Below are 25,360 nucleotides of genomic sequence, written 5' to 3'. Positions count from 1 at the left end.
GATGATTGAGAATCACTCTATACTGGACTGGTCCTGTGAAATGCTGGGCACCCTGACTGCCCTCAAGAGGAGTTAAAGGTGCTCACACCTCCCAGAAGCCACTCAGCACCTTGTAAGATCAGGCCGTCAAAAAAAACTTAACAAAAAGTCAATACTCTTCATGTTAAAATGTGAAAAGGTCTTTGATGATCTCAAGCTATGGAGTGGCAAGAAGAGTCTATTCCTGGGGAAGATATTTATTTCTACATCATTTACATATCAAACCTTGACCACCAGAGAGATGTAAATCTTGGTGATTTAAACCTGCTGCCTGACATATTTAATGTTCTGAAAAAAGCAGTGCAGACACTTCCCCAGCAGCAGACACCTCCAATCACATTTTCAAAATGGCCTGAAAATTTGGCCCTGTGCTGTCTTGTTGAATATATTGGAGAGGGATTTCTCTGGTCAGGCTGTTGGTAGTCGGGAAATGGAGTAACAGGTAGAATCAAAAGAGTTTCATTGATTGAATTTCACACTCCTAAGGCTGTTTCTATCTGAGGGGATAATTTCCTCACTCAACTCTCCAATACAAACTTTATAGTTAACTTACTCCTCAGTACTTGCCAGAAACTGCAGCTCAGTTGGTACAGTGTAAAGTTTATTCTGCTGTAAAGAGGCTGAAAAAGAAAGATTAGGACTTTAAAACAGTTTAAAGCATCTAGAAAAACTCTCCCTGACCCAAACAATTGAATGGAAAGGGCAGCCATTTTCAGAGCGGAAAATTCCCTCCACACACAGAGAGTTCTATGCGGATGAAGCGCAAGGAGGTGGAAGAAGTAAAATCCATTCCTGCTGATCTGAGGCCAGGGCACAGGCAGCAATACGGCCCACTCCCCACAGCCACCACTATGCTCTGTAGGACACTATGTATAACATTGCTCCAAAGATCTCTGGAAGCCTCTCCCTCACATTGACAAACTCAGCTCCTCCTGTGCGACCAGGACAGGCTACATCTGATCCAGGTTTTTTTCCATCTCTAGTAACTTGGATATTCTAATGCAGACTTATTTCCACTTTGTAATTTAACCTCTTGGGTATTTGGTGTTTATTTTTTGGTAAACTGTGGTTCATTTTTAGGACTCCAAATAATTTTATCAGAATTTTTAAAAATTGTTTGGCCTTGAATTACATCAAGATTGTCCCTGTCCCAAAATCACTTTCCCCCAAAGGATAAGCTCTAAGAGGGTGAAATTTCAGCCCCATGCAGAAAGCCAATCCAAAGCCCACACATCACTTTGCTCCCACCTCCAATCCCATTTTGAAGGCTAGAGTAGGACATAGTGGTGATTAGGCGTTATCCCAAGTCATCTTCACCCGGGTTAATTTCACCCAGAGAGCACAGGCAATTTTCAGAGCCTATCAGCCCTCTGAAAGCCACACATTCCAAAGGCTGAAGACTCTCAAAGTAGAGCATAATCCTCTGAAGGCCAACCCCAGGGCGTAAGTCCTAAGAAAGCACGGGGGAACTTTGGATCTGACTAGCGGTTTCTACATGCAGTTCTGAGTGAAATGGCACAATTGGGCAATACATTTTTATAAAACCCCATTCCCCAGATTTTTACCTTGGTCTTAGGGAGATAGTGAATTTTATTAGATTTAAGCCAGAAGCACAGTCCTTCATTACACTTGCTGAACCTTGCTGCCCTTCCCATGTTGTTGTACATTTTAGGATTCAGAGGCCTAGGATTAGGGTTACTAACAATCAAAATGCCCTGCTGATCATCATGGGCATGGACTCAGTGCTATTTTTCTCCCAGCTTTCCCTGCACATACTTCATCCACAAACAGTGCCTTCTCTTACCTTCATGAAAATGTAGTGAACTATGGGGAGAGGACACAATGGTCAAAGTCTTTGGACCTGTTTACTCGTACACTGAAGAGATCAAGCTCAGTGAACCAGGGAACTTTGCAATGTCATGTTTTACACATTGCTAATTTGTGGAATCAGAGTTAATTCTCTTGGAAAGCTGAGCTTTGATTCCAAGGAAGCTATAATAAAGGGATATAATTGGAAGGAAGAAAATTAACCCATTGGTGAATGTGGACTCTCTCTCTCTCAAGGGGTAAATGTCAACTTTTGAATAGAGGGCCAAACCAAAGCCTATGCATCATTTAAATCCCACTTAAGCCTTGTGCTGGCCTTTTAAACTAGAGTGTAAATTTCATTTTATCTATTTTAGATGTTCTCAATGTTTTTCATACTGGGCCCAAACCCTCTCCCATATAGCAATATGAGAAGGATCCACCCCTTGACACCTGTTCACAGGCCTCCTGGGGCATTGCACTCCCAAGGCTGAGAACACTTTTTTTTTTTTATAAACAGAGAGAGAGAAAAAAAGACACTGCATGATGGCCACATTGCCAGTGCAGCAAAGAATCCTGTGGCACCTTATAGACTAACAGACATATTGGAGCATGAGCTTTCGTGGGTGAATACCCACTTCGTCGGATGCATGTAGTGGAAATTTCCAGAAGCAGGTATAAATATGCAAGCAAGAATCAGGCTAGGGGTTAGTTCAATCAGGGAGGATGAGGCCCTCTTCTAGCAGTTGAGGTGTGAACACCAAAGGAGGAGAAACTGCTTTTGTAGTTGGCTAGCCATTCACAGTCTTTGTTTAATGCTGAGCTGATAACGTCAAATTTGCAAATGAACTGAAGCTCAGCAGTGTCTCTTTGAAGTCTGGTCCTGAACTTTTTTTGCTGCAGGATGGCTACCTTTAAATCGGCTATTGTGTGTCCAGCGAGATTGAAGTGTTCTCCTACATAAATGGACACAAATCAGATATTAGGAATGGCAATATACAAAAACCTATAGGAGAACACTTCAGTCTCGCTGGACTAACCTTGTTATCCCTTGCTTGATGTGTCACAGGACTCTTTGCTGCTTTTACAGATCCAGACTAATACGGCTACCCCTCTGAAACTTGACATTCCCAGTGATTGATGAAGTCGTGAGTTATGCAGGTTATCCCAAACATGTGCCAATAAACCCATCATCCAGTGCTGTACTATCACACAATCTGTACAAGCTACATACTTTACAGGAAGACTGCTTTAGATAAAGTTTAGCTTTAACACTATTGTACTCTTGTTAGACTCCCTTGGCCAGCAAAGACAAGATGACTTAATAACATGAACCCAACTCTTCAGGCATGGTGGAAGAAGATCATCACTATGACCTTTTAGAGGTCTCTAAAATGTATTAAAAATAACTTTTCCATCCCTAAAAATGTAACATTCTGAGAACTGGTATCTCGCAACCTGCCAAGGAGATTACAAAAGGAAGGGCGGAGCTATGAATTTGTAACTTTCTAATGATATGAAGCTTCTGTTCCTAGCCTTGTTGGACTGCAGGACATGCCACATGTGATTCTGCAGAAGAAAATCTACATTCAGGAGGAAACATTTTTAAATAGCTGTTTAAAGCTGCTCAGAGGAATTAAATATTGGCAGAGATGGATTAGCGGGCAGAGAGGTGAGGTGGTCAAAGGTGCAGGATACATTCGTTATCACATGGCTCTGCAGTTGATCATGTGGATGTCATGGGGTATATATTTGGAAGTGTCAGAATATAAGGCAAATTAATTAAGGTTGTGCCTAAGGAATTTATAGCCAGCCTCAAAATAGAAAATTCCAGAAATCACATGAAACCCTGTTCTCAGCAGGTTTCTAACCCAACTTTGAAAATCAAGGGCAGTTGGATATTTCATGGAAGGACAATTATCCAAACACTGATAAACCCAAGTAAGTCATTCAAGCTTCAACTATCATTTACTATTTACCTAGTTTCTTCTAAAGGTACCCATAAATGTGGTATCTTCTGTGGGTGAACACTAGTCAATACCCTCAGCAATCTATGGCCTTGATTCCACAAACACTTACTTACATATCTGTATTAGTTTATTCACATGAGCAAAGATTAAGTGTTTCCAGGCTCAAGGCTTTTCTCATCAATTTTTTCAGACCATTATATATGATCAGTTTGTCAGTGATGTACAGTAATTTAAATTATTCAGCTAATTATTCAGGTAATTTCTTAGCCTTTGAAATTCCTTCTGAAAGACAAATGCACTCGAAAGTTACAAATTCTTTATTATATTTTCCCAGCTAAAATGTTTTTTCCAACAACTAGACTAATTTTCTAGCCTCCTAATTGTTTTTAAATGTACCCATGCAGATTTGCACATGCACATCATCAGATGTCATTCTTAAAAGCAGCTCAAAATGGAGCCCATTTTGCAATATTCTTGCTTATCTAATTTTTTGTAATGTATATGATTATATCTTGGACATTTAAAATGAGTGTAGCTCTTTCCAAAGGTAGCAAGTAAATTGTTTGTTTCATGCAAGCTGTACAAAAGTTGGGCAACAAAACCTAAATCTAGTTGTAAAACCAATCCTGGTGTTAAGACAAGTTTCGATAACAGATAAAACCTTAAGGAAAAACCTGGTTCACAGTTCTCATCATCTTTCTAGACACAAACCAAATTCATTGTTCTTGACTGAGAAATTGCTTCAAGATTTGGGGTTCATTCAAGAAATTCAGCTTGCATTGTCCAGATCAAAGCTGAAGCTCCCATTCTAATTTTTAAATACAATGAGGATGAGAGAAAAGGGCAAGTCTGTCTTGGCATTCGTATTAGAGCCAAAGTAGGCTTTACTGTTACTGATGTCTACCTTTCTCCCAGACAAAGAGATATTGGGATATCTGCATTTTGACACCCTATATTTCGGTTGTGAATTTCTCTTTCACTTCTACTTACTGTACTGGCAAATCTCAACTTCCAAATAAATAACAAAAATGACAATGATGCAGCTAACATATTTGCAAACCATCACTCTGTTGATTCTGTTTGTATGTTATAGCCCTTTCCACTGACCTGACTGTCTTGCTTGTTTAGATTGTAAGTTCCTTGGGACAGGGACAGTATGTGCAGTACCTAGCACAATGGGCTACCCTAAGGCCCCAGTATTAGTTGTTCCTCAGGCACTACCATAATAAACATTGTAAATAAATAATAAAATCAGCTCAAAGGACAGGGTTAAAGAAAGTTAAAAATCAAATTCACTAAATGCTCTAATTCTGAAAGATCACAAAAAAGAGTGACCATTTGTAATAGACTAAAAATGTGCATGATTAAAAATTGAGAGAGAGAAAGCAACAAAATGGCTTGGATCAAAAATATCTCATGATTGCCCTGCACTGATTGTGACTGATTAATTACAACTCTGTAAGAACATGTGTATGCTTGAATTCAGTTTTCTACTTTTCAGGAATCAGCAGCAATCAAAAAGCCATTACTTAGTAAGTGCTACTTTTGTTTCTGCAGTTCACAAAGGCAATTAGGAGATGTTAGAGAAAGAAACTACTACAACCCTAACCATCATTAATAGCTTCAGCAGGGACTTCATTTCTATTTTGCTGTTTTTCATCACTGTCTGCCAGAAAATTCCCTGGAAATTATTTTCTGAACAATCAAGCTACTGGGGAAGTTTTTTTTCCCCAATTACTAAGCTCCCTGATTGAACCTTGTGCAATAGCTGTTTATTAATAATCCTTAGCATTTCTATAGCACTACTCCTGAGGATATCTCAACCGTTTATAAGCCTCATTTAACCCTCTAACTCCCCCCCACCCCGTTATCTCCATTTTACAGTTGGGAAAAGAGAGGAACAGAGAGAAGAAATGACTTTTCCAGGATCACACAGCAAGTCAGTGACAGGGAATCCTGACTCCAATCCCTTGCTCTAATCACTCCCCCACTGGAAAAGGTTGTGTGCTGTAAAGGCTTGATCCTAAATCCACAGTAGACAATGGCATAGCTCTCATTCACTTTAGTGGTGCAGGATCAGGGCCTAAAAAGCAGTGAATGTCTTACCTGGAGCCTGCAGACAGGGCCACTAACTGTGCAAAAAGTTATTGTTTAAAAGAGGTAGTGGCTGTGTCTCTCTACCTGCCTAGGTATCAATATGAGTCTCATCACCATCGCATCTTAATGTCTTCATGGGACTGGTGTTTTATTTGCGCCATTACTTTGCTTATCAGAGCTCTGTGGGTACGTATTACCCCCCTTTCCATTTTTGCCCCAGGACATATTTGCAAATCAAATGCTCCACCTCACCAGGTATGTCTGGTGAAATGTCTTATTCAATAGCTCACAGCTCCCAACCGGTATCAAGGTTAACCATGGCTCACAGGAATCTATTCTGATCTGCATGACAGGCGGAAGAGCCAGGATGAAGGGGAGTGTTGAGAGAGGGTAATATTCCAATGCCCTTTCACCTCCATAATGAAACATATTCTATTAAAAAGGGCATTCCAATATGTTTTAAACTTCAGCTAACAGGCCTGCTTTTGTCCCCATTGAAGTCAATGGAAATTTAGTCACAGATCTCACTGGGAACAGGACTACCCCCAGATTGTGCAATCTATTGCACTATGTGAGCTACCTGGATTTTCTTCATTTTCTCTGTTGAGATCTTTAGATGCTTCTTTCTCTCCAAAGAGGCTCTTCAGAATCGCATTTGCAATTGGAAGCATCATAGCGGTGGATGCTGTATTGCTTAACCACATGGACAGGAAAGAAGTTGTCAACATCATTCCTAAGATCAGCCTGGAAGGCAGAAAAATTAAGTTTAACAATCTGTGTTTTGCAAGTTCAATTTTAGATTTCAGCAGAGAAAATCCCATGCCACAGTCTCATAATATTAACAAGAACAAAGCTGGCTATGTGCCAGAGCATGTATAACTGGGATAAGTGCTAATAGGACAAGGCTGAAGTAGTTACATTTCTCCTCTGCTTCATTACAAGCCAACAAAGAAATGAAAACAACCTAAGCTTAATGAAATCAGCAAGCTCTGAAAAAGGAGAGTGTGTGTTTGTGTGTGTGAAGACAACAGGGGTGTGTGCAATGCTCTTACTAGTGTGCACTATTCACCATTTGTGGTACTGTTTTCTTGGCCAATCTGCAGCTCAGCTCATGTGTTGAAATCACCAGAGTGTGAGCCTGGGGAATTAGGGCACAAAGCAATCACCATTGGTGTGTAGGTTACCTTGCAGGCTGGACTCCCACTAGCATGAGAATCTTCAGGGCAATCCTGCGGTGCAGGTTCCACTTTTCGATGGCCGACGCCATGATTAAACCACTGAGAAAGAGGAAGTTGGTGTCTAAAAAATACTGTGGGCAAACTTTGTTCGAAGGGAGAATCCCCAGAAATGGAAACAAGGTGATTGGCAGCAGAGCAGTCACGGCCAGAGGCAGGGCTTCTGTGCACCAGTACACGGCCATCACGAGGATCACATAGAGGCATTTTCCCTCCTGAAAGGGCAAAAGGAAATGGAGAGAGAGAAGCTGACAGCTCTGGAGTTACAAACAAGCCTTCGCACATTGGTACACTTACCATGAACAAGTAAAATGCACTCACTTACCACCAGTGTGCAGGGGTAGGGAGAGCATAGGAGGGTCTCACCCCTCATCTATGTAGAATTTGCCCCAGATCATTCCATTGGGGCAGGATTAAAATCATAGAAATGCAAGGCTGGAAGGGACCTCAAAATGTCATCTAGTCCAGGGCTGAGTATACCTAAAACATCCCTGACACATGCTGCTTCAACCTCTTCTTAAAACTTTCAGTAACAGGGATTCCACAACCACCCTTGGAAGTCTAGTCCAGTATATCACTTAGAGTTAGAGAGAGAGTTTTTCCTAATATCTACCCTAAATCTCCCTTGCTGCAGATTAAGCCCATTACTTCCTGTCCTACCTTCACTGGAGAACAATTGCTCTCCATCCTCATTATAACAGCCATTAACATATCTGAAGACTGTTATCAGGTCCACCTCAGTCTTCTGTTCTCAAGACTAAGCAAGCCCAGGTATTTTTTAACGTTTCCTCATAAGTCAGGTTTTCTAAACCTTTTAGCATTTTTGTTGCTCCTCTCTGGACTCTGTCCAAATTGTCCAGATCTTTCTTAAAATGCAGCACCCAAAAATGGACACAGTACTCCAGCTGAGGCCTCACCAATGCCAAGCAGAGCAAAACAATTACTTCCTTTGCCTGACATACAACATTTCTACACATACATGCAGGAATATTTGTCTTTTTCACAACTGCATCACATTTCTGGTTCATGTTCAACTTATGATCCACTGTATCATTTTCTAAAGTACTACTATGTAGCCAGTTATTTCCCATTTTGTAGTCGTGCTTTGATTTTTCCCTCCCAAGTGTACTTTGCACATCTTTACTGAATTTCATCTTGTAGATTTCAGACCAATTCTCCAATTTATCAAGGTTTCAGAGTAGCAGCCGTGTTAGTCTGTATTCGCAAAAAGAAAAGGAGTACTTGTGGCACCTTAGAGACTAACAAATGTATTAGAGCATAAGCTTTCGTGATGAAGTGAGCTGTAGCTCACAAAAGCTTATGCTCTAATAAATTTGTTAGTCTCTAAGGTGCCACAAGTACTCCTTTTCTTTTTGCCAATTTATCAAGGTAATTTTGAATTCTAATTCTGTCCTCCAAAAGTGTGCAACCCCTCCCAGTTTAGTGTCATCTGCAAATTTTATAAGCATGCTCTCCACTTCATTATCCAAGTCATTAATGAAAATATTGAACAATACTTGATCCAGCACTGACCCTTGTATGACCCCACTAGATAAATCCTCCAAGTTTGACAGTGAATCCTTGATGCCTGCTTTTTGAGTATTGTCTTTCAACGAGTTGTGCACACACCTTACAGTAATTTCATCTAGATCACATTTCCCTAGTTTTCCTTCTGTGGAATGAAGGGAGGGTTCAGGACCTAGAACCTAAGGACTCCTTAATATCCATGCACATCTCAGGGGCTTTGCCATAGGCATTGGGATATGTGTATGGAGGCTCTGTGCCTCCGCATTAGGGGTGGATACATCTCCCTTGTTACCAAGAGGAGAGTCAATTGTCTTCATGCACTATTTTTTCTCTCCCATCCCCTACGCCTACGGATCTGCACAGGGATGGGAGCAGGAGGAGCAAAACCTGGCTGGAATGGGAAGGGAAATGTGCATTGATCCTTCCAGACACCTGCAACAATAAATCCTCCAGGGACTGCATTAGCTTTGCACTGAGACCCCTCTATGCCCTTGAGGGTGATTGTGGGGAGAGCTGGCAATAAAGGAAACAGAGAAATGATCCGCTTGATTAATTATGTTGTTAATCTTCTGACTACAATGCTGCTCAGATGAGATGAAGCTTGCTAACACCCTGGGTTTTCCAACAGAGTTTACAGACTGTAATGCAAATATTTTTTTGCCCTCAGTCCAAGTTCCAGAAACTTTGCAAGATCAAATGACCTTTTCCCCTATTGCCCAATCCTCTTCAGCTTCCAGAAAAGAAAGTTTCACCAAAATGAATTTCAACTCAGGTGTCATGTTCTGTCTCTTGTTGTACCAGTGATTTAAACAGTCAGCATCCCTGTGCAAGAGCTCCATCAACAAAGCTCTCAACTGATCAGGTTAGATAAAAGCACAATACAGAGGGCTAGTTGTAAAGACAAGAGTTTTTATTTTCCAAAAAGAACACTGACAATTTCTACATATTAATTAAGCAATTCAACTCAATGGGATACAACTTGTAGTCTAATAATTCACTTGCAGTGCAGGATCAAAAGCCAAGGTTTACAGACACAACCAGGCGTGAAGAATTGTACCATGATTCTGAAGTGTCTTGCTGCAATTTTGTGGTGTCATCTATTAATCGATAACAAAAATAGCCAATGTTGTATTTTTGACAGAACTGTCATTTTCTTGATGTAACTTCGTTCAGAACAAAAAGTGGATGGACCCCACCCAAAGAAAAGTTTTCATTTAAAACAAGGAGTGTATCTTTAACAGCACCCATCCACCCACCCATTGATTAGGAGTAAGGATCCCCAAGAACAACACCCACAGCCTCTAAAAGTCCGTAATGAAACTGAACATTTTGAATTATCAAAGCATTCTGCAAATGTTAATGAACTAGTGCTCCCAGCCCCTGGGAGGCTAGTAAGCATTAAGGGAGTTAGGTGCCTACATTCAACTGATTTTGCTTGCCATTCTAGCCAGTGTTTTTTGGCCAGGGCAACTGCTTTGCCAATTGGTGGAGTGGTCAGGCCCCCCACATCCAATGCATATACCGTCTGTGCAGCATGTACCACCCAGAGAATATGTAGCAATGTGTTCCTCCTGCCCATCATACTACATCCCACTCTGCAGAGCCATTGCATACCGGCACCACTCTGCTTCCCCCCGCCCTCCCCCCATGCAGCGTAGGGATTTGCGGAATAAATAAGTCTCTAGCTCAATTAAAGTTCAGATAATTTTTGGTAGCAAATACAAACTTTCAAGTGGGTCTTGTGATTGGGTTAATTTTTAACCATTTAATGATTGCTAGGGAAGTCTTGGGCAACCCTGCACTGCCCCAGAGCTGCTTCCAGTTATACCAGAGACAAAACAGGCTCATTAGAGAATGGCCTCTGCTCCACTGTGCCCAAGAGATACCTTTGTTCCACTGACGAATCTGGGATTTTTCATACTATGGTACTTACTGCGAACTCTGCAATGGCAGGGGAAGCCAAGCCTCACCTAGCAAGGGTTACTACAGAAGACAGACTTCCACTGCCTGGCAGCTTGAAGGAGGGGACAGGAACAATCCATCAGAAGACGTGAGCTGACATCTTGGAGGGACTTCAGTGGGGACAGTGTTATGGGAGCTATTGGAAGACTTTCTTGGTCAGACAAAATTTGCCAGGCAATGCACATTCATCAGCCCATTGGCTGCTTAAGCCCTCCCTGCCATTTGTCACAGGCTAGGGAGAAGAATCAGTAAGGCTAACGGTTTGCAACTACTTCTATACATATATATTGATACCTTAAGCTCTTGTACCTGCTACTGGTACTCAAACTCCCTTTCTCTGCCTCCACAATGAGGATCCATGCTGCGGCTTGGTGATAGTCACAGTCCCCTGGCAGAATTTGGACAACATCAAAGGGCCTCTCCAAATTACAACAACCTCCTTGGGCTGCCATGCTGTGTACTACAGCCCCACAATACACCCCTGAGGCCCTCAGCCACACACACCTATGCCAGGACAGCCAAGGACCTTCCTCAGTTGCTGTGACAGGGGATTCCTCCCCGGGGCCAGAACCTTTAGATCGCCATTCAACACTCTGGCCCGTTTGCCCAGTGTAAAGGGGTCATAGCAGAGATGAGGATTTCACCTTTGATCACCATTATCTGGCATACAAATACCTATCAACCTCCAGGTTGCTAGCAAACTGTTCACAATTTGACATTCATATTGTTTTGATTGGACACAAAGGTTACATGGTCTATTCACGGAGTGGGTGACCACAAGCATTGGAATCAGGTTTCCACTCAGAATACTTGCTTCTTGCAATTATTCTGTAAATCATCATGTAAAACATGCCTTGTCTGCAAACATTCTGGCTAGCAAACAGAGGTTAAATGACTTACCCAAGGTTATACTGCAAATCAATGGCAAAGCTTGGATCCCAGTTCTGTGTTCTCACCGGCTAGACTACACTCTCTTCCCAGAAGCAGAGATAGAACCCAGGATCCCTAACTCCCAGGCCCCAGCTCGAACCAATAGATATCACTGCTTTTCATTCCGCACATGCCTTCTCACCAGTGCACCATACCCCATTCTTGCAATCACTTCTTCTTGCAACCTTGATGCTACTAGCCCACTGGGCTCTACGAACACCACCCATCATCTCCAGTTAGCCTCAGACACCCACTATTGCTACATAGTTTGAAAGTGGTTCCTGCTCATTGCTTTTAAATGTGAGAGCTGTAACCTTTTCCTGGGAGCCATTAAGTTTCCTTACTCCAGTCAGGAGATATCCATTGCTTCCAAGCCTGCCAGCTCCTATATCTTGCTTCTGAGTTAGTTTTAAGTTGATCTGTGTTCATTAAGGGATTGAACCTGTGTTTTTAGACAGCATTGGGCATTAAACACTTGATTGGAGCCCCTGGTAGCAGGCCTGGCTACAACAAATGTTGCCAAGCTAGGGGACTGTAGACCCTGAGTTCATTAGAATCAGTTGTAACAAGCACTTTGCACAGCTCATTAAAAGTGCCCCCTGTGCCCAAACTTCACAACTCCTCCTCCAGTTCTTGGGTTAGATATTCAAGAATTTCAGCAGCAGCCAGAGAGGTGAGGGTGACCCGAGGGGCCCTGGTGCAAAGTGTGGTAAGGAAGATGCACTTCCTCAGGAAACCTTTCATTTTGGCTGACAAGGTTCCTTCCCCACTCTGAACTCTAGGGTACAGATGTGGGGACCCCCATGAAAGACCCCCTAAGCTTATTCTTACCAGCTTAGGTTAAAAACTTCCCCAAGGTACAAACTTTGCCTTGTCCTTGAACAGTATGCTGCCACCATGAAGCGTTTTAAACAAAGAACAGGGAAAGAGACCACTTGGAGACGTCTTCCCCCAAAATATCCCCCCAAGCCCTACACTCCCCCTTTCTGGAGGAGGCTTGAGAATAATATCCTAACCAATTTGTTACAAAATCATCAAAGACCCAAACCCTTGGATCTTGGAACAATGGAAAAATCAGTCAGGTTCTTAAAAGAAGGATTTTATTAAAAAAAAGAAAGGTAAAAATTATCTCTGTAAAATCAGGACGGAAAATACTTTACAGGATATTCAGATTCAAAACACAGAGGATTCCCCTCTGGGCAAAACCTTAAAGTTACAGAAAACAGGAATAAACCTCCCTCTTAACACAGGGAAAATTCACATAAAGCAAAAGATAAACTAATCTGCCTTGCCTGGCTTACCTATACTGGTTGCAATATTGGAGACTTGGATTAGGATGGGTTGGAGAAGATGGATTTCTGTCTGGCCTCTCTCAGTCCCAAGAGAGAACCACAACATAAACAAAGAGCACAACAAAAGCCTCCCCCAAGATTTGAAAGTATCTTGTCCCCTTATTGGTTCTTTGGGTCAGGTGCCAGCCAGGTTAGCTGAGCTTCTTAACCCTTTACAGGTAACAGGATGTTGCCTCTAGCCAGGAGGGATTTTATAGCACTGTATACGGAAAGGTGGTTACCCTTCCCTTTATATTTATGACAATGACACTTAATTCATAGTCAACACATCGCCCTTTCATTGTTTCAGCTCCCACTGAGGGAGCACATGCTGGCATCCAGCCAAACCGGCCTCAGAGGTAGGACTTTCTCTGTCCCACCTGTGAGAGAGGCAGGTAGAAGTACAGATGATGCCAATTTCCCCAGGGTCTCCTCCTTCAACGATGTGACCCCATCAGAGAGCATTGACAAATGGAGGAGGTGCCATTCAAATGTCAGCACGCCAGGATCCTGCAGTCTGTCTGTCAATATATGTACTCGCACAGCCCTCTTTACATGGTATCTCTGCTTACAGCCGGAGCTATTGATGCACTGCAGGGGGCTAATGGCGAAGTTTTTTTAACAGCATATGGATGGAGGCGTGGGGGATGAGCAGCAATGGAAGGGCCCCAATTTGACTGGTGGATTTTCAGTCCTCTGACACCCAAAACTATCAAAAATTGGGGAAACACCCTGTACCAGTGTTTATAAGGAAACTCCTAGCTAGGTGAATGTCATCTGGGTGCACACTCGGATCATGTCCATTGAAAGGTTCACTGAGGAGTTCAAATCTTTTCAGGGAGCCTTGGCCCACTTAGGATTTTCCTCGTGTTAAGTTTGTGGTTTCTTGCAGTTCCAGTGCAAGTCCAGGTGAATCTTCGCCCTTTGACCCACAATGCAGAGGGGATCATCCATCCCTTGTGAATGGGAAATTGAGTCAGCTGGTTTGGCTTTCCAGGGGATCTGTCATTTACATTAATTGGCCTTCACAATTCCAATGGAGCTTTTACGGAGTCAAATTAAAAAACCCTGAAGATCTTGAATAACCCAACCCCACCTCCCACACCCAGCCCCTACTGGGCACTCATAGTGCTCAGTGCTTAGGCCAAACTGAAACTTAAGATAATGGTTCTGTTTAAATGCTGTACGTTAGACCCCCACATCTCCAGTCTCCTTTAAAAGATATTAAGAAGTGTATTGTTTTATGGCCAAAATCCAGCCTCTCCTTCATGGCTGTGGAGGGCCCTTTGGCAGCAGAACTGGTGTGGTTCCAATACCTAAGGTAGGGCTGGATGTGGGGGCCACCTGTGACATTAGGATCTGGGCCTTTAAGGACTGAGTTTCCAAGCAGAGAGTCTGTGAGGGGTGCTGTAAAGCTGCTTAGCTAGTTGGAACAGGACACAGAATAAAGCACATTAAGCTCCGAGTGATCACTGAACACTACAATGCACAGCTGGACCATACCCACCAGCTCTAACTTCCACTAGCTTTTAATACCCCCCTCGAGGCAATTACATAGCTGGCATAGTTCACCAGAGCACAGTGCACTCTGCCCCCCACCCAACTCTGTCATGCTCCCTCCTGCCCAAGGGTGTAGGGAATGGGCAGCATAGAGCTAGCTGCTGTGGCTTCTTATTATCAAGGGATTCCTCTACAATCAGGGCATGCCTTAGGGCAACTTTCCAACTGCTTTATGCTGCTCAAAGCTTCCAGGACAGGGGGCTGAGGTACTGGCCCAGGGTGTTCATCATATCTATTTATCAGGGTTTAGCTACTATGCCAGCTGATAGATTATATATTAAATCAATGCATGGACTTGCACCTGATCTACCTTTATTACCTTCACTGACGGCCTGGATCATAAGAAAGTGGTTTGAGAAAACCCCAAATCAATGAGGTTTCTAGCAGTTGTCCGTTCTAAGTCAGTCATTTAACTTCAGCCAGGCAGTTAATGGCATATGTTCCACAGCCAGCACACATTCCTTTTACAAGCCACTATGCCATCTGCTATCCCACCACATGGGCTCCCCTCACCTTCTGAGACTGCCTGTTCAAGCCTCTTGGTGAACACTGTTATATATGTAACCGGTGTCCTTCATTTCCCAGCAGCCACTTGCTAATGAGGCTGTGCAGGACAGGTTAAACACAGTTCCGGACCTCAGAATTTAATCCCACGCGGATACCTAAGTAAGGTTCTTTGCTTGCTGAAGAAAAATGAGTCAATTTATTTTTTGACACTGGAGATTTTACCTCGAATGTGAACAAATGACTCTCTGCAAGAGTCACTTCCAGCTGTAGGCTCATCCATACTCTAAACTTAAGGAGGATGGCATGGTTCAGATAGTGAAATTGCCACTCAGATTTGTTTTAAACACGCCGGGTCAAATTCTGCCCTGATTTATAGTCAGTACACCAGGAATTTGACTTTAAAGTAATACAGATAGTAATGGCAGTGAAGCAGCAATTTTTAAAATTGAGAATGAATTTAGAGCTCATGAAAATTAAAGACTAATTGCTAACATAGCTCAGTCAGACACAGTGAAAGTTTGCCACATGCAACTCTGCCAACATCTGTCTAACCTGACCTGCAGCAGCTCCTGCTATTCCAGTCCTTGGCTCTCCACACTGTTCCCCACAATGCACCAAAACACTGATCTGCAGCACCCCCGCAGAGTGCCCAGTTCTGAGTTTTGATCCCCTCCACTCTTCCACTATTGGGTCTTTCTAGAGCAAAAAAGTGCTAATCATGCTGAACTGTGTGGACGTGCACATGAGGAGTGAGCTACCAGTATATTAGAACCCCTGAGTCTGGGCTTCCAAGGGCTGGTCTACACTACAAAGTTAGGTTGACATAAGGCAGCTTATGACAAGAAAGCGCTGCTCCCTCAGAGAGCTGGGCAGCTGGGCCCTGCTCCCAGCTGGGAGCCAGGGCGAGAAACCGGAGTGACTTCCTCCCCACTCCTGGCAGGGAAGGGGCAGGCAAGAAGCCCTGGGCAACTTCCCCTGCTCCCTGTGGGGAACAGGGAGCAGAATGGGAGGCAGCCCGCCAGGACCGCAGGAGCCTGTGGGGTAGCCAGGGTCCTGGCAGGAAGCTGCCAGTAGAGCTGAGAGACCAGGCTCTCAGCTCCCCACACAGTCCCTCTTAGTTCGATGGAAGCGCTCCTGGTGAGGACACGCACTACCGACCCAAGGAGAGTAGTGTAGACATGCACTACTGCAGTAATTACTGTGGTGGCTGTAAGTTGACCTAGGTTTGTAATGTAGACATACCCCAAGACAAGAGTCTACATTTAGCACACAGCATGCTTCTTCTACCACAGATTGTATGCCTGGACCTACATCAGTGTCAGCTTCAAAAGGGAAACCATTAAAAGTTTTAGTCACTTGTTCAGCTACAGAAAATGAATGCACACGCTAATATAATGAGCTATTTACAAGTCTGCAGAAGGAATTGGATACCTGTTATGTAATCTTATTTCTGCCCTTTGAAACAATCAGAAGAGTTCATGTGCACTTAGTAAGACATCATCCAAAAACAACAGTTATGCAAAATGGAAACTATGGATTTTAATTCCATAAAAGAATTCTCGTTGCTACTGTGTGGTGACATCAACTAAAACAATGTTCATGCTGCTTCTTCTTCTTCTTCTTTCTTTTTTATTTCAGGGATTCATGTTGTGACTTTGGATGTGAAGGTTTTATCTGACTAGAGCCATGCACAAAGTCAGTAGACTACACAGGTGTCCCCAACACAGCTCTGTGAATGCATATGAATCATGACCTGCTATAGCCATGGTTGTTCCAGTCCAGAGCTTCTCTTGAGAAGAGACTGCCAAACATACTGCATTGTGCCCAATTTTTGCTGATAGGAACAAATTCATTTCCAAGTGGATCTGAGTCATGATGTGAATTCAAGGATGAAATCCTGGCCCCATTTAAGTCAGTGGCAAAAAACTTACCAATCATTGGGGTGAAATACCCCAAGTCTCTTGAGAGGAAATACTAGTCATTCTAGACATCTAGCTAAACTTTGTGTGAGAGCGAGTTGTAAAAATCCTTTATTTCCCCAAGAAGGTTTTCAGCATTCACTGTAAAGACATGTCACCTGCTCTGCTGTCTAACATACAGTCCCCAAGCCCAAATCCTAAACTAAAAACAGCTTGTACAAAATAATCCAAATATTCACTCAAGAAGCTTCTTGAGTCATGATAACAAAGGTTTCAGAGTAACAGCCGTGTTAGTCTGTATTCGCAAAAAGAAAAGTGAGCTGTAGCTCACGAAAGCTTATGCTCTAATAAATTTGTTAGTCTCTAAGGTGCCACAAGTACTCCTTTTCTTTTTATGATAACAAAGGTTGCCTGTTTACAAGCACATCCCACACCTGCAAAATGCAATATTTCTCAACATTGCTTGTAAGAGAGAATGATAACAAGCCATTGAAACCATGTAATACTCATTGGGCATATTGTGGTCCACGTGTCACTTTATTGAGAATCCAGCCACAATGCTGACACCAAACCTGCAACTTTTGGCTCTCCTGAGAAAGCTGTTCTTGGGTGTAGATCTTGGGATTGCCTTATAGTGGGATTTCCTTACAGTTGGGGAGGCAGTGTGCCTAGTAGATAGAACACTATGCTGGGACTCTGGATCCCTGGGTTAATAGCTCTGCCACTGGCCTGCTGGGTAACCTTGGGCATGTCACTTCATCTCTCTGTACCTAAGTGTCCCTTTGAGATCTACTGATGAAAAACACTCTAAGTACTAGGTATCCTAGGAAGGTTGAAAGAGTAGAATCCCATACTAGTTAGTGCCAGATCTTAGCATATTCCACTTAATTGTAGCCAGTTTTGAGACCCTTCTTGCTTAGTTCTGCATTAGTCAATATTCCCACCACCCTGGGATGGATTGGTTTGTTTGGAGCTATCGCTGCCCACGCACACACCCCAAAGCTCTAAGCACTTTCACAAATCTATAAATACACATCACAGTTAACATCACTGTATCTGCATCCTACAACAAAGCAGCATTTCACCAAGACCAAAAGAGTTAAACTAAGCACAGACCCTTCCTCTGAACTCACTTCCACCCAAGTCCCCAAGAGTAAAAAATGATGGACTTACAGTGTACCTACAAGGACAACTCCTCAGAAAATGCCTTCCTGGCAACCCCTGACAGTTAAACCAAGGGAGAATCTAGCTCAAGAAACTACGCTATCCACAGCTGTGGTAGCACAACAGGGGAAGAGAGCCAGAGTAGCCATGGCCCAAACCAGTTAGGAATAAAACCACACAGCGTAATGGCTAAGCAGGCAGTGCAGCTCACAGTCATAGGCTAAGCCTTATCCATGCTGTGAATGCAGGTAGAACACCTTATTTTCACCCTCAGGCCAGACTCTGCTCACAGTACCAGGGGCTTAATGTCACGCTGTAGAATCTGACCCATAGTGTACTCCGGGATATGGACCATAGATCTAATTCCCTCTGCCTTCTCTCTTTCCCCTTGTGAGATGTGTGGCCCCATCTGTGCAGGGGGCCCTGTGCAGCGCAGTTTTCCCACGCTCAGGAACCCAGTGCCATTCTACCCTCTATGGAGCTGGAGGCACCGTTTGCATCAGGTATTTATGGCCCTGCCAAGCAAACACTGAGGATCGTGTGGGGAAAGCCAGGGTGGGAAGGTTCATGAGGTCTCCTGACTTGAAATGCTCGTTCAGGGCATAGTGCTGCTGGTCCCCTTGTCTTCTTCTGGTGGGTGAGGGAAAGCTCTCCCCAGGCAGTCAGCAGCGAGGGCAGGCTGTCCAGGGAGGGGATTCAGACCCGCATGGAAGCCAGCCCCACTGTCCCCAGTGACTTGACAGGAAAGGGTCTGGAAAACACGCTCATGGACCAGGGGTGCCAGTGTGCGGCGAGTGCTGACGGGCTGGAGGGGGGCACTTGGAGCCGGGCACGGGCGCAGCCTTTCCGCAGTGCCTTGGCCTGGCGCAGAGCGGGGAAGGGAGCGCAGGAGCGGCGCACACATCGCACGTGGAGCCGGGGCTGGCTGGGTGTCGCCGCTGCCGGGCGCCCTGTGCCAGCGAAACGCGGCTCTGAGAAGCCGGCGCTTGGCGCCGGGAGACCCGGCGGAAAGTTCTAAGAGTTGGGCACCAGCCCGCTGGCTGCGGTCCCTGCTGCATCCAGAGGCGCCGAGGCCGGGCTCCGCCGGGACCCAGAGACAGCCCCGGCCCGGGGGAGGCCCCAGGGGCAGACGAGGCGCTGGGGCCGGTGGCGGCTCGGTTCCAGCTGGGGCGCTCCAGGGCGGGAGCTCCTGGGCCGGAGCGGGCAGGGCAGAGGGGAGTGGCTAAGGGGCAGGTAGGTGACTTGCCCTGGGAAAGGGGACAGAAGAGATGTGGGGAGGGAGCATGGCGGGCAGGGCAGGGGCTCCCCTGGGGGCAGCGAGCACGGCGGGGGGGGGGCTCCCTGGGATGGAGGGAGGGGGGTGGATGGGGGGCCGGGTCTGGAGGTATCTCTTGGAGACAAGCAGGGGAATCGGGATTCCCTGGGGGCAGGCGGGAGGGATCCCCTGTGGGGCTCCAAGGGAGGGGGCAAGAGAAGGGGTTACCTTGGGGGGCAGGCTGATGATGATGGGCAGCAGCACCAGCGGGGTGCAGAGTAACACCAGGAACCGGCGGATACTCCACACTTTCTTCACTAGGGCTCCGATCGCTGCCATAGCCCGACAGATACCCAGCTGGACCCGACTGCGCCCGGGCGCAGGGGCCGCCGCTTTATCCAGGGGGGAGGAGAGTTACTCAGGGGGGAGGGAGGCAGGGCTCTTACCTGGGGGCGGCACAGAGCACGGGGCCACTGCTGCTGGCCTTCCGCCCCCTGCCCCGGACACCCCGCCCCTCTACCCGGGGCACACCCCCCCCCGGCTCCGGACACCCCTCCCCTGCCCCCGCGTCCGGACACACACACACACACACACACCCTGCACGACAACCCCGCTCCTCCTTCCTTCCCCCCCCGTCCCGCCTTGCCCAGGCTCCGACCACTCCACCCGCAGGCCCCCCGCACGCTGTCCCGGGAGCTGGAGTCCAGAGGCCGGCGCGGGTCCCCGGCAGAGGACACCTGCCTGTTGCCTGGAGGAGAGGGAGCTGTTTGATACAGAGAACAGCTTCCCCTCCCCGAGCTGAGGGGCGCATGATGTGCAAAGCAACCCCACGGAACTCCGGCGAACTAGGCTGCGCGAGCTTGTCCAGTCTGGCTAGATACCACCGGGATGGGCGCCTTAGAAATCCCCAACCGCCCCAAGGCTGGGGACAGGGAGGGGGCACGGAAGAGGGGTTCTGCACCCAGTTCTGTCAGAAGCCATCGCTCAGCATCCTTGGGGCACTACCCATCCCTGGTGGGTCCCACGGCCAGCTCCCACGGATTGCTGGCACGCCAGTCTTGGAGCGCTCCCTAAGCTGGCGGAAGAACAGCTGTCCTGCTAGGGCACCCTGCAGCAACAGGGCCTCGACCAGCTCTCCCTGTCCTCCACCCTTCTGCAGGAAGCGTGGTCTGTGCTGCTGCCCCTGCCACATGGGACTCGCTGCTGCTCGTCACTCCCCGCCCCCCCCCGGCTTGAATGTCAGGGAAGTGCAACCCCCTCTCTTGAGCCTGCTCGGATGATGCTACTTACTGCCATCATCGCGGCTTTCCACCCTTCATGGGTCTCCGCCCAGCAGATGGTAGGTCAGGGGAGAATGTGCGGCCTGGCCTCGGAAGCGCCGAGGTGCCCTTGGCTGCACGTGTTCTGGGTATGAATGAGGCTCCCTGGGTGCCATAGGGGTGAAGACAGCTCAGTATTAATCACTGGTGCCACCATCTCCTTTCTACAGCGAACAGGGAGCGCTCCTGAAGTGTTGTCTCAGTTATCAAACGCCAGATCCTTCTCTTCAGAGCCTCATCACAGAAAAGCGCCTGACTGCATCTGTGACACAGCTACTCAGAGTGAATCCATCTGTAAACTAACCACACTCGCTTCGCAAGTAGTACACTAGCCATGATGATGTAGGGCCTGGCCCTGCCTTTCTGCAGCCGCTTAGCTTGCTTTACTACGTGGAGCTGGCAGGCCCAAGTTATTCTGCCAGTTGGCATTGCAGTAAGCGAAGAGAAATAGGGACAGTTGCTGTATTGGGGGGCTTATATGCAACCTCCAAGTTAAACAGTTCAGAGTTTAATAATAATAAATAATAATAGTAATATGAGCTCAAGGCTGAGTCATTTAAACTTTGCAGAGAAGCTGGCAGCCCCTGCCATAATGTTTCCTTTCAGTCATTTTAGAAGTGTGTTGTCCTTGGAGCAAATTTACTCCTGGTTCAACACGACTGAAACCAGTAGTTAAACCAGGGATGATTCTGGGCTGGCCCTAGTGTTTAGTGAGCACAAGCAGTGTATGTTTTGTTATCCTTGGGTATTTAATATGAAGAAACACTGTGTTTGTGATACGCAGTTGGTCACCTTTAGAAGGACGGTAATGGCAGCTTCTCCCCCAAATGTGTCTTTTACAGGGAATACCAAGGCCCAATATGTGAATGAGTTTTAACAAATGTCCATGAAGTACAGGGCCAAATTAACCTTATGTGGGCCTGGCCCCAAACATATTTGTGGGCCCCCATGGGGACAACAGGGCATGGCATGGCAGGGGCAGCCCCGCTCCGCCCAGCTCAGTGCAAGGGCACTATTTACAAACCAGCAGTTGCCCCACGCATAAAGGCCCACCCAGCTCTGTGCTGCCAGCAAGCCCCTTCCTCTTGGGAGTGGACCCATGCCATGTCACACAGCCCCCCTGCCTAACACCAGAACACCCCCATGATTCCCTATGGCCAGAGCCTGTCCCTTCCCTCCCCTGGACCTGCTATGCCCAGCGCCTCCCCAGATCCTGCCACAAATGCACAGCACCCTGCACAACACCACCCCTGCCCCGCACCACACACAGAACCCCGTTCCCTAGTGCCCCAACACACAGAGATCTACCCCGCCCCCTCACAGCTCAGCACCCCCCACAGGCCCTCCAGAGACCCATTCCCCCACACCCTGCCTCCTGCCCCACTCACCAGCCCTGCTGGGATGTGACTGTGTTTGCCAGGATGAGCTACCAGTGCAGGGTTGGTACCGGGGTGGGGAATTGCTCCGGCCCCTTGGGAGTGGTGAGATCAGCCAGGCCAGGGCCTGCCCCGCCCAGGCTCCCTCAGGACCCACTTGCCTGGAGGGGCCCAGCTAAGCCCCCCCCCCACTGTCTCCCACCGCAACTGGCCAGGCTTCTGCATCAGTTCCAGGTGGATCAGCTCTGTGGAGACAGGCAGGGCCCCACAGGTGGTGGGAAGGAGAGACTGCCTGGAGCCAGAGGTGCACTGGGGTCTGGCCAGGGGGCAGAAGGAAGCCGGCGGGTTGAGGCCACAGGGTGGAGAGGAGCCATTGGCTGACCGGCGGGCTGGCCAAGAGGAAAAAATGGTGGGTGGGGTTGGGGGGGAGCCAGCGGGCTGGCAGTGTCTCAGGGCACAGTGCAAGCAAAGCAGGCCGGGGTCCCTTCTGAGCATGGGCCCGGCTCCATGGCACTACTGTAAACCTGGCACTGATGAAGTAGTGGATACACAGTGCGCCCTAGACTCCAAGGCACTCATTTTCATTCTGTGATAGTTTAGTCTAGTCTTGATTCTCAATCGCCTTGCACCTTATATCATCATTGATGCTTGTGCAAAAATGATAAGCATTCCCATAGATGTGAGTGGAATATTCTGCTTTGGGAGATCTCACCTACTTACGTAAGTGCAAGGGAGAAGGCATTGGAAAATAAGGCCCTTATTTTTAAAAGATAGTGGTTTTGCCAGACTAAGAACTCTAAAGCAAAGGTCCTGTATAGAAATCAATTCAAAAAATGTCATGTAACTTTAAATTTTGCACAGTTAAACTACAAAAAGCAGGAAATGTAAAGTTAAGATTCCATCAGAAACATTAACTGTGTAACCTTCATTATTATTTAACATTTATATTACAGTAACACCCAGAGAGGCTTCAGCCGGGATCAAGGCCTAATTACATGAGCAAATGCATTATCTGCTATGAAGTCTTAGAATTAGGTTTTTGCAGTTAATGTCTAGAATTTTTTAAAGAAAAAGTGGGAGGAAGGGGGAGGGTAGAGGGAAATAAAAAATCCAGGACTCCTCAGTTTGCGATGTTTACAAGATGTAGGTTGGCTGCATTTCACAGGGCATCTGCAAAAGCTCTTGTTGGCCGCAGGTGTGGTAGGTATGGGTTGTATTGTTATAGGTGTAGCCATTGCACTATGCTTTGAAAATTTGGCCCCATGAATGAAATTTACATTTCAATCTAGGTACCTATGGAATAAAATTCCAGACCTAGGGTCATAACCACCTCCTCTTTCCCATACGGCTAAACAGGAGGAGATGCCCAGCTATATGCAATAGGAGTCCCAGTGTGAAAAGGGTTGAGACCCACTGGTCTATAGGATTACAATCCAGAAGTGAATATTTAGGCAAAGTTCTTACTGAGATCAGTGGAGTTTTGCCTGAGAAAGGATGTCAGGATCTGGTCAAATAGCAGAAGGTAATGCTGCAGATCTGCTTAGCTTAGATTCTTGCTTTCTTTGTGCTCCCCACTTCCCGTTACATCTTCCTCCATAATTTAGAGCATATGTTATTTAGATATTGTTCAGACACATACATGGGCCAAAAGGTGAAAAGTTCTACATTCTGGGTTGCAGAACGCACAGAATACAACTCAACGTAATGACAGCCAACAGCTCCAAATCTATTGTCCCCAGAACTCAGACACCAGCCAGCACAGCTGTGAAATAACTGTCAGTGGAAAGAGCATGTTTCCAAAGATGACTTCTCCAGTAACAAGGTAACTAAAAGGCTCTTATCAATAACTAGAAGATATAACCCTTCTCACAGTGGAATGCAGGTCAAACCTGACTCAGATAAAACAAATGGAATGGGCAGAATTGGGGGGTTGAGAGAGGTAAGGCTTTTCCCTCTACATGTCTCCACTAGAAGGGCACTGAGATTAGGAAGAGCACAGACAAAGGAAAGAAGATGGAAGAGAGCCACACACATCATGTTGATTGATCTCCTTTCACAGTAACTAAGGATTAAAGAAACCAATTGACGACTTCGTTAGCGAGTTACCCTTAATCAGCTGATTAAGGGATACAGAGTGACCTGCAAACAAATCAACCCAACCTATGGGTTTGGACAGACATTGTTCATATGAGCAGTGTCACTGTCTCATTAAGATTACTTGGTTAATTAACATTTATTTACTTTTGTCTATTTATTTAATGTGTAAAATGTGCTTAACGCTCCAGGTGCTAGTACAAGACAGTTTAAAAATAAACACACACACACACACACACACACACACACAAAGTAAAAACTGACTCGCTGTCAACATATAACAATCACTGAACTCCCTTCCCCAGCAACACAAGCCCATCTTCCTGCCATCGCCACTCAGCCCTAGTCACTCCCCCATCAGGAAAAGCCTAGGAGAATAGAGATTTCTTTCAAGATGCTTTGAAGACCAGCACATCTGGGTTTCTTCAGACCACAGGGGCCAATTTATTCCAGAGCTGAATGGCCTCCGCTGAAAAAAACCCTACCCCAAGCCCCATACAAACATATCTGGGGACGATAGGCTTCTGAATCCTAATTGGTATCAAGTGTAGAGCTCTGGCTCCAAGGTAAGGAAAAGACCAAAATCATACCAATACCCTACAGCATCTTCAGCTGCAACAGACTCCAAAGCAATTTGTAGATGGGGAGCCCACCTTTCAAACTTGGGCACCCAGTTGTCAATCTGAGCGCTGGAATGCACAGCTAGTGGCCTCACTTAGGTGGCAAGTATGAAAACTGGATCCTGTGTGTATGGGGATCATTTAGCCCACCACTGAAAAGCAGCTGCCTCTGGGATGGAAATGCAGCACTCATGCTGCACCAGTAACACACTGCCATCATATTTATAGAAGTTGAAGAGTAACTAATGCAATTGAAATTCCAGGGGCAAGTGTAGTAAAGAAGGTAAAGCTGGAATTTGTCCAGGATACCACAGTTAATACCCCTACTCTTGTGAGAGCCTTTCATGACTACAGTTGGCACATCTTATCCAAAAAACAGTGTATCCAGCAAAAGAGCAAGCACCTTGCTGAGGCATTGGTTCAGTAACGACAGAGGAAAGAGTAACTACTGAATCACCAGCACTCTCTGCAGTACAGCACCACCCAGCACCATGCTGAGGCAGTGGCAGAGTATTAAGTAATAACGATGACAACCAGGCCTGAGTTAACTAACGTGCACTCAGGGCGTTTGCACAGGGCTCCCAGGAGCAAGCCCGACCACCAGATTTGGGTGGGTAGCATTGTGACGACGGGCCAAACCTGAGTGGTG

General features: G+C 46.1%; 1 protein-coding gene across 2 annotated transcripts in view; it reads right to left on the bottom strand.

The window, feature by feature from the left end:
• The window catches only part of SLC13A3 (solute carrier family 13 member 3), a 41,640-nt gene extending 21,802 nt beyond the window's left edge, over positions 1–19,838 (bottom strand). The window contains exons 1-4 of one of the 2 annotated variants that reach the window (XM_038369936.2): positions 19,531–19,838; positions 7,097–7,362; positions 6,493–6,656; positions 593–659 (exon numbers count right to left, since the gene is read on the bottom strand). In XM_038369936.2, the coding sequence (XP_038225864.1) occupies positions 593–659; positions 6,493–6,656; positions 7,097–7,362; positions 19,531–19,641 (608 nt within the window). In that variant the 5' untranslated portion in view covers positions 19,642–19,838. The remainder of the gene's footprint in view (positions 1–592; positions 660–6,492; positions 6,657–7,096; positions 7,363–19,530) is intronic. The other variant, XM_043495555.1, reaches the window with a different exon arrangement.
• Between the last annotated feature and the right edge of the window lie 5,522 nt (positions 19,839–25,360).

This window comes from Dermochelys coriacea, chromosome 13 (assembly GCF_009764565.3).
Source record: "Dermochelys coriacea isolate rDerCor1 chromosome 13, rDerCor1.pri.v4, whole genome shotgun sequence".
Taxonomy (NCBI): Eukaryota; Metazoa; Chordata; order Testudines; family Dermochelyidae; genus Dermochelys; species Dermochelys coriacea.
The sequence above is the reverse complement of the archived record's forward strand: the minus strand, read 5'-3'. Positions and strand labels throughout refer to the sequence as shown.